The 16,929-nt window shown below is 48.1% G+C and overlaps 9 protein-coding genes across 9 annotated transcripts; 4 read left to right on the top strand and 5 right to left on the bottom strand.

The window, feature by feature from the left end:
• Window positions 1–118: 118 nt before the first annotated feature.
• Window positions 119–1,956, bottom strand: N7466_001737 (acyl--CoA ligase; the record flags this gene model as incomplete). The annotated part of the gene is made up of 3 exons (XM_057161135.1): window positions 119–1,071; window positions 1,144–1,776; window positions 1,857–1,956. 3 exons carry the CDS (start codon window positions 1,954–1,956, stop codon window positions 119–121), a joined length of 1,686 nt encoding a protein of 561 aa, XP_057024420.1.
• Window positions 1,957–3,496: 1,540 nt separating this feature from the next.
• N7466_001738 (40S ribosomal protein uS19) lies at window positions 3,497–4,493 on the bottom strand (the record flags this gene model as incomplete). Its single annotated transcript, XM_057161136.1, has 5 exons — window positions 3,497–3,566; window positions 3,623–3,919; window positions 4,113–4,170; window positions 4,394–4,412; window positions 4,476–4,493. 5 exons carry the CDS (start codon window positions 4,491–4,493, stop codon window positions 3,497–3,499), a joined length of 462 nt encoding a protein of 153 aa, XP_057024421.1.
• A 766-nt stretch (window positions 4,494–5,259) lies between these two features.
• On the bottom strand, window positions 5,260–5,648 carry aspf8 (ribosomal protein P2; the record flags this gene model as incomplete). The annotated part of the gene is made up of 2 exons (XM_057161137.1): window positions 5,260–5,430; window positions 5,490–5,648. 2 exons carry the CDS (start codon window positions 5,646–5,648, stop codon window positions 5,260–5,262), a joined length of 330 nt encoding a protein of 109 aa, XP_057024422.1.
• A 673-nt stretch (window positions 5,649–6,321) lies between these two features.
• Window positions 6,322–7,401, top strand: N7466_001740 (uncharacterized protein; the record flags this gene model as incomplete). Its single annotated transcript, XM_057161138.1, has 2 exons — window positions 6,322–6,327; window positions 6,391–7,401. The coding sequence occupies 2 exons, from the start codon at window positions 6,322–6,324 to the stop codon at window positions 7,399–7,401; spliced, it is 1,017 nt and encodes a 338-aa protein (XP_057024423.1).
• Window positions 7,402–7,870: 469 nt separating this feature from the next.
• N7466_001741 (ATP-dependent (S)-NAD(P)H-hydrate dehydratase) lies at window positions 7,871–9,268 on the top strand (the record flags this gene model as incomplete). Its single annotated transcript, XM_057161139.1, has 5 exons — window positions 7,871–8,085; window positions 8,138–8,184; window positions 8,237–8,247; window positions 8,296–8,328; window positions 8,390–9,268. 5 exons carry the CDS (start codon window positions 7,871–7,873, stop codon window positions 9,266–9,268), a joined length of 1,185 nt encoding a protein of 394 aa, XP_057024424.1.
• Window positions 9,269–10,129: 861 nt separating this feature from the next.
• Window positions 10,130–12,085, bottom strand: N7466_001742 (fungal specific transcription factor domain-containing protein; the record flags this gene model as incomplete). The annotated part of the gene is made up of 1 exon (XM_057161140.1): window positions 10,130–12,085. One exon carries the CDS (start codon window positions 12,083–12,085, stop codon window positions 10,130–10,132), a length of 1,956 nt encoding a protein of 651 aa, XP_057024425.1.
• A 767-nt stretch (window positions 12,086–12,852) lies between these two features.
• Window positions 12,853–14,034, bottom strand: N7466_001743 (alkene reductase; the record flags this gene model as incomplete). Its single annotated transcript, XM_057161141.1, has 1 exon — window positions 12,853–14,034. One exon carries the CDS (start codon window positions 14,032–14,034, stop codon window positions 12,853–12,855), a length of 1,182 nt encoding a protein of 393 aa, XP_057024426.1.
• A 648-nt stretch (window positions 14,035–14,682) lies between these two features.
• N7466_001744 (uncharacterized protein) lies at window positions 14,683–15,467 on the top strand (the record flags this gene model as incomplete). The annotated part of the gene is made up of 2 exons (XM_057161142.1): window positions 14,683–15,271; window positions 15,343–15,467. 2 exons carry the CDS (start codon window positions 14,683–14,685, stop codon window positions 15,465–15,467), a joined length of 714 nt encoding a protein of 237 aa, XP_057024427.1.
• Window positions 15,468–16,577: 1,110 nt separating this feature from the next.
• Window positions 16,578–16,925, top strand: N7466_001745 (putative adhesin; the record flags this gene model as incomplete). The annotated part of the gene is made up of 1 exon (XM_057161143.1): window positions 16,578–16,925. The coding sequence occupies one exon, from the start codon at window positions 16,578–16,580 to the stop codon at window positions 16,923–16,925; it is 348 nt and encodes a 115-aa protein (XP_057024428.1).
• Window positions 16,926–16,929: the final 4 nt, after the last annotated feature.

Consider the following 16,929-nt stretch of genomic DNA (forward strand, 5'->3'; position numbering starts at 1 on the left):
TTCAATCTTTGGAGATATATGAAAATGGAGAGATGAAATCCACAATAATTTGACTCGCATGTTGCCTGTATATTGTCTTGTATATTGATCTTTATAACCTTGGAAGTGCTTATAAAGCTTATAGCTTGGCTTTGGGGCCCTTCAAATCATCCTTGAATTGCTGCTTGAGCATTCGGCGTAGAATCTTCCCGCTAGGATTCTTGGGGATCTGATCCACGAACCGCACACCACCACGAAGTCGTTTGTGAGGGGCAACCTTGCCATCCAACCACTTAACAATCTTCGCTGCTTCATCCTTCTCGCTCATTCCAGAGGACTTGCTCTTCGCACTGCGAACCACACAAGCCATTGGCACCTCCGAACCATGCGCCTCGCTCTCAAGCCCTATCACCGCAACATCATCAATTGCGTCAGAATCCACCAGAATTCCTTCCAACTCGGCGGGAGGAACTTGGAAACCCTTGTACTTGATAAGCTCCTTTACCCGATCCGTGATGAAGAAATTACCATTGGCATCCTGATAGCCCACATCACCGGTTCGGAACCAACCATCGGCAGACAGACACTCCTGAGTCGCAGCCGGGTTGTTATGGTAGCCTAGAAAGACATTTGGACCACGCAAGTACAGTTCACCGACTTCGCCGACGGTTACCTCGGTGGAAACAGAGTCATCCTCGGGCATGGTCATGTACTTAGCCTCCATGCCAGGCATCAAGTGGCCCACAGAGCCGATTTGATCCCGCCAATCCTCCCATCGCTGCGTGTGCGTGGTAGGACTGGTCTCACTTAGTCCATATCCTTGTTTGATGCCAACCTTGATGCGCGCATACACATTCTCCACCAGCTCTTGCGTAAGTGGTGCTGCGCCGGAGTTCATCATGCGCAGACTGGAAAGGTCGTACTTGTCAACCACCGGGTGCTTACCGAGAAGCAACACTACTGGAGGTACGATGTAGCTGAACGTGACCCGGTAGTTCTGAACATGGGCGCACCAGCTCTCAATATCAAATTTCGCCATGACAAGAAGGTGATACCCCTTGTACAAAGCTTGTGTGATAAGGCAGGTCAATCCTAAAAGAAAAAAAAAATACATGTTAGCTCAATTAGGTCCAAAGAAGATTTCATCTCATAGTTGGCCCATACCGTAAATGTGATAAAATGGCAAAAAGGCCAAAATCCGGTCTCCCTTCCCATCCGGGCCACCGCTCCAGCTCAAATTGTTACCTTCAGCCTTAGCCTGTTGTAAAACATTGGCGATAATGTTCCTATGCGATAGCATCACACCCTTAGGTACACCTGTGGTACCAGAAGAGTAAACCAAAAAAGCGACATCGTTGGGTGCAATCTTCTGCCTGCGATACCGAGTCGCACGAGAAATGTTCAGGACAGAGGTAAAGTGCTTAGTCCGAGCCTCGGGATCGCGCTGGTCACCGACCAAAATAATATGGTCTTCACTAATGCCGACCTTTTTCGCGGCTTCCTTGGCAACTGACAGAACAGCAGGCTGAGTCGCGAGGACCTTTGCGCCGGAGTTTTTGAGTTGGAAGGCTAGTTCATCGGCGGTGTAGGCTGGGTTTGCGGGGGAGACGACTCCGCCGGCCCAGAGGGTTCCCCACATCAAAACTGGGGTATCGATTGAGTTGGGCGTAAAAAGGGCAAGAACGTCTCCCTTTTTCCAGTTGTAATTGGCTTTGAGGCCTTTGCCGAATTCCAACGCCGCATCTTGGAGGGTCTTGTAGGTGTAATGACGTTTGGTGTCAGCGTCCTGGTAGATGACTGAAGTTCCATCACGCGATGTCAGCGTAAAGGCTCCCGGGTTTCCATGACGGGGGTTGTAAGGCAGGGTGAGATCTTACTCTTGTCATCGGAATAAGGCCGGTCCTTCCGCTCAAAGAGAAACGACCAGAGGTCCAGTTCGGGAATGTCAATCGGGGGATAATTGGAGGAAACAGGCATTTTGCGGGGAAATATAAGCCAAGCGGCGATCCGGGGTGAAAGGAGGGATAGGGATATGTGATCCAAGGTATGTCGGGATATGTCACAAGAAGAATTTCAAAAAGGAACAAGTTGGAAAGTGTATGAGAAGAGTTAGTTGCCTTTCACTCCGCATCTCTCGGTACATTTCAAGGCGGGTTGCCTCGGCCCATTTGTAGGTTCGAGTATGTCTATACCCGAAGGGACCTCCACTCGGTACCGTTAGTGTGGGGTCTGTGGGTTTATTACTTAAGGAACTCCAAAAATTGATTTACTAGCTTTATTGCACAGTACTATGTAATTGATAGCTCGAGAGGACTCTCTAAGGGAATTATTGGCTGCAGAATAGCCACCTTTCAATGTTGTCTTGTCTGCTGCAATATGCACATGTGTTCTTTTGGGTTCAATTTGACACCACTTTTGGTAATGGGGTGCGTTGTGTGCAGATCATTACTGTATGCACATGTATACATACTGTGCGCATCCATTAAATATATTCCTACTAGGTATATGTAGTACACAACTATGATGTACGTGGATTCATATTGTACCACCCTTTGATTGATGTTAATGATCTTGAAATATTTATGATGTGTACCTCAAGCTCCGAGTTAGTACATCTGTGGATATGTTAAAATGCATTGAGACCTAAACCCACATGTGCAGTGTCATGCCGCTTCAAATATTCAAATGTTGTAAGCTCGATAGAGTAATCAACAAAACATCTGTGACGGTTCTTGCATATAAAATGATCAATCAATTAATACGTCTGACGTTGGCCTTGAATTGTTGCGAGGTTAAGGTTCGAGACTCTGACTTTTCAAAAAATACATTGCTTTGTATGTTGTTTCCAAGCACTTGAGGTTCAAATGTTGCTTGCTGCCTACATCAACAATTGAAAATATAATACCTGGTACCAGCATTAAATTTATGTAGTAGTATCCAGTATGTGAATACATCTGGATCTTTTGAACACATGTGCAAAGATGGATCAATTTCCAGTATGTGCATGTGTTTATTCACATCAGACCCGTGGTCGCGGGAAAATAGATCGACCTCCAGGGCTCACATGAAGTGCTCACATTAACCTTAACATGGAAGTGCTTGGCTAGATTCGATGGATCAGGTAGTTGGAGAGTTCCAATGAAGGCACAGTATTGCCAAGCCTAACATTCAATTTGAATGTTGGAACCTTGGGAAAGGTACTGTATACTGGATTTTTGGCTACGGTACGATGCGACAAGAAGTGAAAGTTATCATATCGTAAATTTCGCCCTCCTTAGCAACATGACTGTAGCCAAGGAGAGTATTGTTTTGCTTCGTCAGACTCGACGGAAGCCGGAAGGAGGTTCCACTCCACTTTTTTATGCCGACAAGATCTTAAATTGAGCTGGAAACAGCTGGCCCGCACTGGAAATACAAGCTGAATAAAGCAACCCAGATTAGGGTGCTGACTTCCATTTTTGCTATCCCAGCACCGTCTCCACCACACGCCACTCCAAGGGGAATCGTTCGAAATCGTTTACTTCAGGGGAATGAAACGGGAAGAGTGGGTGGCACCGATACCGGGGCGACCGTGCTTGACGGGCTTGCTAGAGGGTTGTTAGTACTGTCGCCGGAAAATTCGAGGAACAAGAGAGAAACGTACTAAGAGATAGAGAACTCAGCCAGGTAGTGGCCAACCATCTCAGGCTTGATCTCGACCTGGTTGAACTCCTTGCCGGAGTAGATACCGATGACGCTGCCAATCATCTCGGGGACGACGATCATGTCACGGAGGTGGGTCTTGACGAGATCGGGCTTCTCGTTGGGCTTAGCCTCCTGCTTAGCCTTGCGGAGCTTCTTGATCAGGCCCATGGGCTTGCGCTTGAGACCGCGGTTGAAACGTCTGCGGGCACGGGCGTGGACAACATCGCGGAGCTGCTCGGAAGAGAGGTCGAGGAGCCTGAAAGAATCAAGTTAGACAATCGTGAAATGAAAATTTTCATCGCCGGAACCTATCCCCCTTGCTCGCAGCGAGCACCCAGCGATTCAACGATGCGAAGGAGTGGGAATGTCCATATTATCCTCCTTCAATGATATTGGGTGCATGCTGCAAGTGGTGTGGGCGGTTGGATAAACTTGACGGGTAAACGTACTGGTCGAGGTCAATGCCGCGGTAAGAGAACTTGCGGAACTGTCTTCTCTTCTTGATCTCTGTTGGGCGAAATATCTGTCAGCGATTTGGGCTCTCGATGATGGTGTGTGATATGTTGTGTGCGTGTCGTTTGATCCCTTCGTCCAAGCGATATCGAAAATCCGGCCCCTCGTTTTCATCGTTCATTCGTATCGTTCCAAAACACTCGGCTTTAATTCCTTCATCGCTTGACGGTTTCTTCGGGTAAGGGTATGGGTGGGATGATGTTGATTTCAGACGTACCGGCAGCCTCCTCGGCGTTCTAAAAACAATTTGTTAGCGTTATTCTTGATGAAGAGGGCATAGTTCATGGAAGAGGACTTACGTATTCGATGTCAGCCATTTTAGCGGTTGTTTCCTTGGAGCTCGCCTTTCGAACGGTATCTCGAAAAGCGAAGGAAGATGGGTTGTCGGGTCGTCGTGTCGCGGGAACGATCTCGCTAGTACACCTGAGACTGGTGAGGTGGGCAGGGACTCGCCTAAGCGACGGGTAGGTTAAGCCCTAAGCGACTAGACCGTTTCGGGTAATCTGTATTACAATGGTAATTTACCGTTTCTAATCCAATGAGAGACTAGGAGTTACATCATTTTGGCTCATATGTTCCGTGTGGATGAATGTACCTTCAAAATACTCGATCCTGTATTTTGATTACTTTTTGCCCGCAACGCCTTACATCTTTACTTGTTCTTCAATATCAGATATCAATACATTTTTTTTTAATTTTTAATTTGTCTTTTTTAGAGATTTTGATAGCCCCCCGCAATGAAACTGTATTCTACTACATAGTACGAGTCGCATTTGATATGGGGCGCGTTAGAATGTGATCATAAAAGACAATAAGCCGTTGAGGTACATAGATGGCTTTATATTGATTCTTACGATTTACTTCTTACGTGCAACACATGAAACAATGGTGTGGAGGAAAGATAATCTGTATTGGCTATGAACTGTTTCCAGCCCATGTATGAAAACTCGTTACTGCGTTAGAACAGCTGGAACCATGCACACTTGAGAAACCAGTCGGTGGAATTTCTTCCCGGACTGACTAGACCACTCAGATATCTGTTCCCCCAAGTTGTTCTTTTTGACATCGTGATGTGTGATGCACTTAGTCGAAAAGTCCGAATCCCATGTCATCATCGGACTCCTCCTTCTCCTCCTCAGCAGCCTCGGGGGCGGCCTCAGCGGCACCAGCACCGGAGGCACCGGCGGCAGGGGCAGCGGCACCAGCACCGGCGGAGGGAACGGAGGCGAGCTTGGCGGAACCCTCAGCGATCAACTGTGCATTACTGTTAGTAAAGTGTCGAGTGGTTTTCAAGCGGAAGGGTGTTCACTAACCTCCTGGAGGTTCTTGCCCTGGAGCTCAGCAATGAGCTTCTCGACACGGTCGGTCTCAGCGTCAATGCCGACGGAGGAGAGGACAGCCTTGATGTCAGCAACGGAGGGAGACTCGTTGCCGGCAAGGGCAAGGAGCATGTAGGCGGCGATGTGCTTCATTTTGATGGTACTATTTCCAAATTGTATGTCAGTAAATTGGTTCGCTCTGAAAATCGAATGCAGGGAGGAGAAAGCACTGTTGCATGTGAATTTGCAACGTATTTTCAGGAAGTGACTGACTTGTTTTAGAACAAGAGAAACAATCGATTTAACCGCGAATTTGGGCGGAGACTGCAACGTCGAGTTCGAGAGGAGGTGGTTGAGGATCAAGATCGAGCGCACGGAAATCGTGGGAAAAAGTGCGTTGCGGCTCTCTGTGGCGGTGCTACCGCCCGGCAGAAAAAAGACTAAGCGAGTGTGGCGCAAACATCACGTGGAGTATCCCGTTCGGGCGAGGTTGAAGTTGATGAATCAAGCGTGGCCAACTTCCCCCCGCTATATCACTGCGATTCTCCGTCCATAAAGCCCTCCAAGTTCCTGCGAGTGGCTTGACTACCTACTCTTCTATCACACTCCTTTCATCCCCCCTCAACTCTGCGTTTTTCAGAAACGTTGCGCATCTTCTCACCATCTCCGAGCGGAGTCCCATGTCTATGGCCTCGCGTTCGGAGTCATGAAGCTTCTTACCTGATCGAACTAAATATATATCGGTGACAAACTTTTCTTGTTTTGCGTCCTACTTGCCAATATCCCCCAACTAAAACACGTTCTTTTGGCTATTTAATCTTTCATAATGAGTGTACGTGAATGTTCTCTTTTTTACTTTTCTTGTTTGCCTGTCGTCATCTAACATATGACATAGTTCCTTGACTCGGTTCTTACCTCGCTTCAAACTGGCAAGCTCACTGAGCTTCCGACTTCTCAACCCCCATCTCCTCCAAAAATTCCATCTCCCAAGCCAGATGATCGCAAGCCAGCTTCGGCCCCCCGTGGGCATGTTTCGACAATGAATGCTGGGACCAAGCGCAAGGCCGAGGAGCAGTTGCCTCGATCTACGAAGCCTGTTTCTAGACCTGTGGCAACACCCAGGGCTCCAAAACCTGCGCTCAAATCGACCCCTGTTAAGACGGTTGCATCCAAGGTTGCCCCTAAGAATGGTACCGTCGGAGTCAAGAGGACAGCTGCGGCTCCCACCAAGTCTGCGTCAACCAAGTCTGCTCCACCTGATTCAGGTCCTTCCAAGGCCCCACCGAAAGGTTCTTATGCCGACCTCATGGCGCAGGCCAAGGCTCGACAGGAACAGGCTCCTTCCCACGTTGGTTTGATCCGAAACCAGACCGATACCCGCGAGCACATTGGCCAATACAAACTCAAGCAACGCATGCAGGAAGCCAAGATGCGAGCGAAGATGGAGGCGAAGGGTAAGAAGTTTACGCCAGAACCCGTGCGAAACTACGGCCGAAAGCGATCTCCCGAACATCCTGCCCGCAAGCGATCTCCCCCGGAAGGTCCGTCCTACAAGGGCACTGCGAAGCCAACGCAGACCCCCGAGCCACCTGCCTACCATGGAACTGCAGGCTTGCCTGGAAAGGCTGGCAACAATGATCGTCGCCAGCATGGCAAACGCCGCATGAATGAGTACATGGGAACCGATGAAGAGGACGAAGGAGACTATGGTGGCTACAACGATTACTATTCTGACGTATCTTCCGACATGGAGGCTGGCTTTGATGACGTGGAGGAAGAAGAAGGCAGTGCCTTGAAGAATGCTCGCAGGGAGGACGAAAAGGAGCTGCGCCTGGAGATGGCCGCCAAGAAAGAAAAGCTTGAGCGTCAGCAGAGACTTGCTGCACTTGCTTCCCGCAAGCGCTAAGCTTACTACGTTACGCTTTCTCATGGGCTTCTATACCCTTCGATCACAACTACCTATAGCTACTATCTATATTTTCTATGTCTGGGAGGGTTTCATTATTTTGCGGTGCATTCTGAGCGTTTCGAGGTGTTGTTACTAGATGAATGTTTCCTAGTCTTGTGAGCACAATCCATAGCGGGCGTACCAGTAATACCAATCTGATTTCATTTCATTTGCTCAACATTAAACCCCTTTCCCGGTTTTTTAAGATTGTAGCTGCCAACATTTGAAGTGTCTTCATAGTAGTAATCGTACCATGAATTAATGTATTAATGTAATACTAAATCTCGGTTGTACACCAAGTCTGTCGTCAATGTTGAGCAAAGCCCCACTTGGCGGTGACATCACCTGCAAGCTTATCCTTTTTTTGACCATTTCATCTCTACGCTACAGTCTGACTCCTTTATCTCAAGACTTTACTATATCTACCATGGAGCCGGTTCATCATGTCACGACCTCATCAAAGGTTCTCTTCAGTAAGGTGCGTAAGATCGTACCGCCGATGCTGGAGAAATTTCACAAGGGTATGCCATCCCCACCAGATCGATTTCTAGCCGTTATCCGCATCTATTCGACCTTCCGTAATGATGCTCATGATCAATTAGGACAACTGGGTCGTGTGGCCGTCATTGGAGGCTGCGCAGAGTCAGTCAATCAGTTTAGTGATGTCTCTGCTTTGAATTAACCCGTGAAAAAGTTACACCGGTGCTCCGTATTTTTCGGCCATAGCATCAGCAAAACTAGGTATGCCCGGGAGACGCCAATAAAAGAAGTCCGATAAGCTAACTCGGTCCAGGATGTGATATGGTATGGATGCTTCAACAAGGCCAATGAGCCATAGCTAACGCGTCGTAGAGCCATGTTCTCTGTGAACGCTCCGCAGCTCCGGTATAGCCCCTGACAACTACACCCAAATAGACTTGTTCAGTTACTGAGATACTTCATTCAGGTAATCAAGAGCTACTCGCCAAATCTGATGGTACATCCATTACTACCCAGCACAGATACGGTCAAAGATCCCAAGTCCATCGATGCACCAGCACTCGCAGGTCCAATAATCAGCATGCTCTCCCGCCTTCATGCCCTAGTTATCGGACCCGGCCTTGGCCGTGACGGTGTTACGCTAAAAGTGGTTGCGGAGGTTATCAAGGAAGCACGCTCACGGTCAATCCCATTTGTGCTTGACGCAGATGGTCTACTCATTGTGACTGAGGACCCCAGCCTTGTCAACGGATACAAGGAATGCATCCTCACTCCCAACGTTGTCGAGTTTGGGCGACTGGCGAAAGCACTAGGAATCAAGGCAACCAGTCAGGCTGACATCGCGAAGGAAGGAGACGGTGATAAAACGAGCAAAGCATCTGATGCATGTGAGCAGCTATCTAATGCACTGGGAGGAGTGACGATTCTGCAGAAGGGTCCTCACGATGTGATCTCCAATGGAGTCACCAGTATCATTAATGATACCAAGGGTGGACTGAAGCGCAGCGGTGGACAAGGAGATACCCTCACTGGGTCTTTGGGTACTATGCTTGCATGGCGGGCAGCCTACCACGATCGGTTGTGGGACTCGGGCGAAAAGGATAATGAGAAGGAGGCGCAGAGCAGGGAGGAAGTGCAGGCTGAGCTCGAGTCCGATAGACGAATGTCTCCCGGCACAACTTTGCTTCTAGCTGCGTGGGGTGGCAGCAGTATTACCAGGGAATCGTCGCGGCGGGCCTTCGAGGCAAAAGGCCGCAGTATGCAGGCTAGTGATCTTACGGATGAGGTGCATGGGAGCTTCTTGCGATTGATTGGTGAGCCTGAGGGAGCTCAGGCCAACCTTTAGACTGTCATGTGCGAGCTGCATTTGGATATATGAGGTTTCATGGACGTGGAATTACCATTCCAAATAGAAGACTTGTCTTACTGTGGCACTCATATCTCTTTGATGGAATAATGGAATGATTGATTGGAAAATATCATAACATTTGAAACCTTGGAGTAGATGCAAGAATAGCCTGCCAAGAATCCTAGAAACTCTGCACCGTATCCACCCTTGAAAGGTCATATGTAGTGAGATTTCACCCGAGCCAGGTGCCAAGACACACCTGGCAATCGCTCAGTTTTTTTTTATTTCGTATCCCGAGATTCTATCTACTACGTACTAGTAGGTATAGGTAAAAGTTATTTACGCCTCGCAGAAAACGACCTGCATACTAGTCACGGCCGAGAATCCATTAAGGCTAACCATATTGCCGAAAGCCGAGCTATTCAACCTTGGAAGTAAGCATGACATGTCACTCGAAGTCTGCATTCAACAAAAACTACGAGCCAACATCAGAACTCTAGGTAGCACTTGACAGCTCACACAATTTTACAAGTAGAACAACCATGCGGCAAAGACGATTTCCCCCGGGCTAGGAGCATGCATGTGGGAATAGCGTGCAGACTAATCTTTCTAAAGTTCGATGGTTGAAAGCCTCGTATAGTACATACTACTCATAAGCCTAGTAATTTTCATGTATATACGAGAACGGTTTATTACAGCATGCAGAACTGAGGGCTCCGTGCATAGCCGTGCTCAACAATCTATTACCGCGAGTAGGCATGCCAGTCTCTCAAGTGCTACATATGATTTATTCAATGTTAGACATCAATTATAATTTTAGATCTCATTATCATCAAAGGAGTAACAGTAGAAAGTAACTCAGAAAGTCCCCCAAACCTGAGAATTCCATTGGTTCCCTTCCATATCCGGTAGAAGATCATCCAAGGCACTCCATTGTTCAATTGAAAAGGCCATCTGAAACACGTCCTGCATAGGGACCATCAGCGAAGGGTCATATCCCGAAGTCTCAGCCATAAGACTATCAAGCCACTGTGTACTACTGTTCAATGGCTTGAGCCCTCGATCAAGTCCATCATTGGGCATCTCTTGCATCTCCGAGTGATACTGCAATAGAAAGTTGATTTTGGGGCCAAGGTTTCGCAAGATGGTAGCCGCACTGTTCGCAACAGAGAAGTGTTCTCCAAATATTTCACAGACTGTTATTGCCAGGTCAACGGCTTTGATGGCTTCGGGCGTTTGGGTGCTTCGTGGGTGGGCTAGAATGAAGCCGACGAGGGTCATAGATGCATTCCATTGCCATTGAAAGGCCTCATGCCACCCGGTAAGTATTGTTGTTGAGGATAGCGTTTGGTGCAAAATTTTGGTGATTTCCATGGCATGGAAAGCGCATTTTGTGGCCAAATCCTCTTTTAAACTTGAAGGTGGCCCCAAAATGAAGGAAATAAACGGTCGGTGAAGGTTGATATAGAGATTGTGGTATATGAGCTCCAGGTTTAGACGTTGACGTTGAAGCCATAGTGGCGCGAATGGCTCAATATCTAGCCTTGTCCCATCGGTGGAGAAGGGGATCCCATTTTCTTGTCTGCTGGTTTTGAGTGTGTTGGGTAGCTCGTCGACCCATTTATCTAAAGGCTTTGCACGAAGCTGCAAGAACTCGGCATGAGACTCCAGAGCTTGAAAATCATCCCAGATAGACTGGCCTTGTTGAAGGTTCACATCTCTTGCGTAAAATGACTCGTGGATCTCCCTTGCGATAATAAAAAGTTTTGAGTTTTCGAGATGAAAGCTAAGCCATGTTTTGCTTTCGCCCGAATTGGCCAGGTGAGACCCAGAGTGCTTCGCCGTTTCTGGTTGATCATCTGGAAGCCCGGGCTCGGTGGGTGAGCGGTGGAGAAGAAATGGACGGCCTAACTTCATGCCAATTTTGGCATCTAGCTCATAGAGAGCCCACCACAGACGTTTTCTCAGCTCGCGCTCCGGTGCTGGAAGGTCTTGGGAAGGGGCTATATGAAGACCTGCGACATAAGCCGCCCTCGCAGCCATACTAGCCCATGTCGCTGACATGTTCTGGAAAGATCCGTTACAGAGGTATATGGAACATAGCATGAGAGACTGGACGGTCGCTATCGTAGGACTCTCAAGCTGGTACGTGACTAGCTGCTGACAACGTCGGAAGTACCAACGGCCGGCGACGCTGGGGTCACCACCAATGAGGGACTTTTGTTGCTGAGGGGATAGCTGGGAAACACCATGCTGCATGCACAGGGCAATTACAATATCCACAAGTGCAGCAGGCCTTCTTTTGTCCCCAGACTCTGCCCATAGAGAGCGATAGTGGTCCATGAACTCGGCTTCATTGATGATTGGAAAAAGACAAGTGTGGTAAGATTTCCAAAAAAAGTCGAGGAAGTATTCTTCTTGGATTGGACTCAGGAACTGACCAGCTGTGAAAGGGTCCTCTGCAGAAAGAGCAGCTTGATGCAATTCATCTTCCAAGTTGTTCTCAGTCGTGCCATTTAATAGTGTGCTTGCAGACCCATGAAGAACCATCTGATTGCTCATTTGGGTCTGTTGAAGGATCACGCCCAAGTAGCTGTTCATGCGCCCGATAAAATAAAACAGCGATGATGGCCCATACCATGATGAATTTGGAGAGCGAGCAGTGCCGATCTGAATTCCCTCCCATGGGCTACTTCTATCGGACTTTTGGGGTGTTAAGTCAGGTGGTGAATTGGTAGTGCGACTGGGCGACCATTCTGAGCTAGGTAAAGAGCTCTGACCAGGTGAACTGTGAGACTGCAGCGAGCTAGCCATAGAGCCAGATGGGTACTGAGATCTGTACCAGAGCAATTCATTTTCAATTTCCTTGACATGTTTCTTCAACCTGTCTATTTCTCTATGGATATCATTAGATACCAACCACTAATCTAAGACCACGTGAGCTCTCACCTCATCGCCTGTGGTAATGTGCGAGGGTCATCGGATCCGGTCTGTAAGCATGGCTCATTTCTCCGACAACAGACTCGACACGGGCGTTCATTGTCACATTTGGCCCTTCTTGCGCGGCATCCATCGCAAGCGCGTCCGACTTGCCTCCGCAGAGGTTTTATGGATGGGTCTACCATGTCCCTTTTTCGGGCTATCGAGGCATGCATGGAGAAGGCATCAACATTCGCAATAAATTTGCTGATAATTTGTGGATGATAAGCTCAATTGCCCCTTGTGTGAGAGAGATTCGAGAGTTGAGACAGATGGCGGAAGTGAGATTTGTAAGATTGCGGGCCGATCGGCCAATTACAAAGTACTGTAGCCTTTTCAAGGCCGTAGGGCTAGCCGCTAGACTGTCCAGCATTTTTTTTTTTCTTGTTTATAATGAATTTATTTCAATTAGACTGCAAGTATTTCAATATTAAACATAGGTATGGATGGTAATAAAATTGAAGGATGAAAATCATTTCTAATCATCTGATTATCTGATTATCGCTAGGTTTAATGGAAGCCACGGCTCTATGTATCTATATCAAGTCAAAATATTTAATCCAATATGTACAATTCTGCAAACTTGCCAAAATACCATGTGTCTATTTCTCAATCATTGGATGCACAGCATTTGGATGCGCCTTTAAAAACTCCGGGCTAAATGGATAGTCATTGTAGCCCTCCCATGCTTTGCGACTATAGAACGTCGCCCGGTTGTACTTTGTCAAAGGAAGACCCTCCTTGACTCTGAAAACCAAGTCAGGATTGGCAATGAAATGGCGACCAAAAGCGACCATAACATCCCACTTTTTGTACTTCTCCTCCACTGCCCAAGCAGCTGTATCTGGTTGATAGCCACCTGCAACGATGACCGGCGAGAGATTGTTCCACTCATCGAGGATAAAGTCCAGTGACTTTTCCTGGTGAATCGCCTTATCGTTCCAAATCAAAGCCCCAGGATCACCAGTCGCCTCAACGAGAGACAAGTAAGCAAATTTGACATTCATTTTCTTGAGTTCCGTGAGGAGATAGGTGTAAAGCTCCAGATAATCGGTCTTTTCGGACCCTTGAAACCCAGCGTAAGGAGAGAACCGAATAGCCACCTTTTCAGCACCGATAGCCTGGACAACAGCTCGGACAACCTCAAGCGTGAGTCGAGATCTATTCTCGATGGACCCACCCCATTTATCGGTACGTAGGTTGACACTTGATGTGAGAAATTGGTCGAGCAAGTAGCCATGCGCGGAATGGATCTCAACTCCGTCTGCACCAGCCAATACGGCACGCTTGGAAGTGTCAACAAAGCCCTGAATAGTCTCCAGAATCTCAGCTTCCGTCATAGCGCGTGGGGTGATTTCGGAGTTCTTCATGGCTACGGCACTGCTGGATCTATAGGGGAATCCTCGAGTTGCCAGCACATCGGGATGAGCTGCTCTCCCCATAGCCCAGATCTGCTGGAAAAAGACCGACTTGTTGGCGTGGACCGCATCAATAATCTTGCGCCATCCTTCAACTTGTTGGTCGCTGACCAAGCCAGGGTTGTTCCAGTTGCCCTCTTCGGCGTGTGAAATGGCCGTGGCCTCTGCGATGACCAAAGTGCCGGGGGTAGACCCACGGTCGGCGTAGTACTTTTCCATGAGCGGCAATGGAACGTGATCATCATCGTTGCGGAGGCGAGTCAAAGGAGGGAAAACAATGCGGTTTTGAAGAAGACAATTGCCTATTTGTAAGGGTTTGAAGAGTTTAGACTCCGAGGGAGTATATTGAGTTGCGATTGATCCCATTTTGGCTGGTTTGGGTATGACTGAGATGAAACTGGATGGGATTCTTTGAGTGCTCCATATTGAGGCATTGGGGGAAACATTCTTATATATACCCAATCATGTTGAATGTCTCCGATCAGAGAAATCCATTTGGAGATAGTTGAAAATGTATACCAATTCCCCCGGAGTTTCGGAGTCAGATTCCATTTAACAATGTGGGATTGGCTGAGAAGTACATGCTGGGCAGCATTAGCCCCTCATCTCCGGAACTCCGCGACTCCGGGAGACTTGAACAAATGCGACAAACCTCGATTCATGCATGCACGCAGCACGTCCCTTTCCACGGTCAAGCTGACATCTTTTTCCTTGGGAGAATTGAACCCCGCTCCGTGATGACAGGCACACGGAGTCAAGGAGTTCCGGTACCATCCAATTATCAATCAATGAGAATCCGTCATCAAGCAATCCCGAACTTGGTCTAGAGTCTAGACTCTGCACTCTAGACGGAATCAGCTCCTGCACTTGTCGCTCAGCATGTATAAATGGGGGCTTATCCCTCGGTCAGAATGTTGGAATCCAGAACAAGAACATCAGCAAAGTACAATCTTATAGGAAACTTCACAATCCACTTTTCAAAGTCTTCTCTCACTTTCCATCAAAACAATCAAGATGCCTGCCCGCAAAGCTCTCATTGCCATCACCTCCGCTAGCGGGGCACTGTTCAACGGCAAAGAAACAACGGGTCTCTTCATCAGCGAAGCCCTCCACCCCTACAATGTCCTCACAGCCGCCGGTTTCGAAGTCGACCTGTCCTCCGAGACAGGTAGCTACACTCCTGACTGGCTGTCTCAGCAACCCGACTTCCTCAATGGCTCAGACCTAGAGACCTGGAAGGACACGAACAGCGAATTCCGCCAGAAACTCGACAACATGCCCAAAGCCGCTGATCTCGACGGATCGGTTTACGGTCTCTTTTATGCTTCTGCGGGCCATGCCGCGCTGATCGATTACCCCACCGCTCGAGGACTGCAGAAGATCGCCGAACAGGTCTGGGCCAGTGGCGGTGTTGTGGCGTCTGTTTGCCATGGGCCTGCCATTTTCGCCAATATCGTCGATACGACCGGGCAACCCATCATCAAGGGGAAGAAGATTACCGGATTCACAACCGAGGCGGAGATCACCATGGGGATTATGACTGAGCTGAGGGGATTTGGGTCTGAGATGGTGGAGGAACTTGCGGCGAGATTGGGTGCCACTTGTGAGTCTTTCCTTATTTGACTTGAGGTGCTGGATTTCCAAGGTTCTCTTTTGCTGACATTCTTGGTGTAGATGAACGTGCTCCTGGTATCTGGGATGACTACCATATTGTTGATGGTCGGCTAGTCACTGGCCAGAACCCCGCCAGCGCTGCTTCTACCGCGAGGGCGGCTGTTGAGGTCTTTGATAAGCTATAAACATGGATTGGAGATGTGATTCCTTGATAAGGATTTGAATCACTGATGATTTTTTGATGCTCGCTTGAAATTGTGCTTTTGTCTTTCTTGCTTTCTCTCTCTCTCTTTTTCCTCGCTTTCTTGGGCAGATAGAGTGGATAATATGATTTATACTTGATCAGAACTTCCAAAATTCCTTTCGATTCCATTTATCCTTATATCCCAGGTGAAAGATAGTACTCTTGACTTCAACTACTGCAGGATAACTTGTATCTGCACGATCTCTCAAATGCTGACCCGGTTACTACCGGAGCTCAACACAAGAATATCACGGCCAACCTTGGAAGAATTGTCTCAAAAGACACATCATACACCAGGAACAATACCGTCACCAAACTTTTCATTTCCAAAACCAAACAGTCCAAGTACGTGGCACATCAAGCGGTGAGATTCAACTTTGTTCCACCATCCCCGCATTCTACCTTAAAAAAAAATGACAAGGGGTCCAAAATAAGGCTGTGAAGTCAGACAACGAACCCCGCCATCTCTTGAACTCCAAATACGATCACGATCCATCTTTTGAGTTCTAGAGTGAGTCTAAATTTACAACATAACCAGCGATTTCAACAGTATTGGTGATGTCTCGAAGACCCTGTTCCAAATCTCGTATTCTGCATCCAACCCCGGATTTGGGCTTCTACATCCCGGCCTATCCGATGCGTGGAGATTATGGAATTAGTCACGGTGGCATGGGACTTGAAGTCTTTCAGGCCAAAGGGAATCTGCAGACAAGGTTCTTTTGTCCGTATTGAGAGTGAATGTCTGACTTGCTTTGCCTCTGCTGAATGACGGTGAGACCCCCTTGGCAGGAGGCCTCGTAATGGGTCGATTCCGGTTGCTTCGCCCCAAGATTTCCAAGAACGAGAACTGGGGTGGATGTTGGGGTTTGGGTTCACATTGAGAAAAGCTGAGACCCTTGGGAGAAGGACAATAGTATAAAAACACGATGGATCCCTCTACCAAACTTGAGAATCACGCCCATCAAGCCAAACCTTGGAACCAGATCTTCAAATCTTCCAAATTCACATCTTAATTCGTCTCTGTGACCTCTACTACTTCAATACTCCTACCATGCATCTCGCAGCCATTGCCATCCTCTTTACGGCAACTATTGCCCTCGCAAACCCCACTCCTCCTACCTGCGGCACTTGCAACCCGCTCTCTGGCCAGAATAGCTGTGATATCACGACTTCGTGCATCAACACTGGCACGACCTTCCACTGCGCCTGTCGCGCGGGATACAAGGCGTCGGAGCAGGACAAGAATATCAAGGAGCAGTTCCGTCTGAATATGCCAAATTACCAGTTCTTGGTCTTCGTGCCGGAAAACACAGTCTGCAATACGCTTTGCGATGATCCATACGGAGCCCCTTCTACTATTTGTAACGAGGTACCCATCTACAACCAGTGCAAGGTTTAGATTT

This window comes from Penicillium verhagenii, assembly GCF_028828195.1.
Source record: "Penicillium verhagenii strain IBT 33310 chromosome Unknown utg000003l_segment0_segment0, whole genome shotgun sequence".
NCBI lineage: Eukaryota > Fungi > Ascomycota > Eurotiomycetes > Eurotiales > Aspergillaceae > Penicillium > Penicillium verhagenii.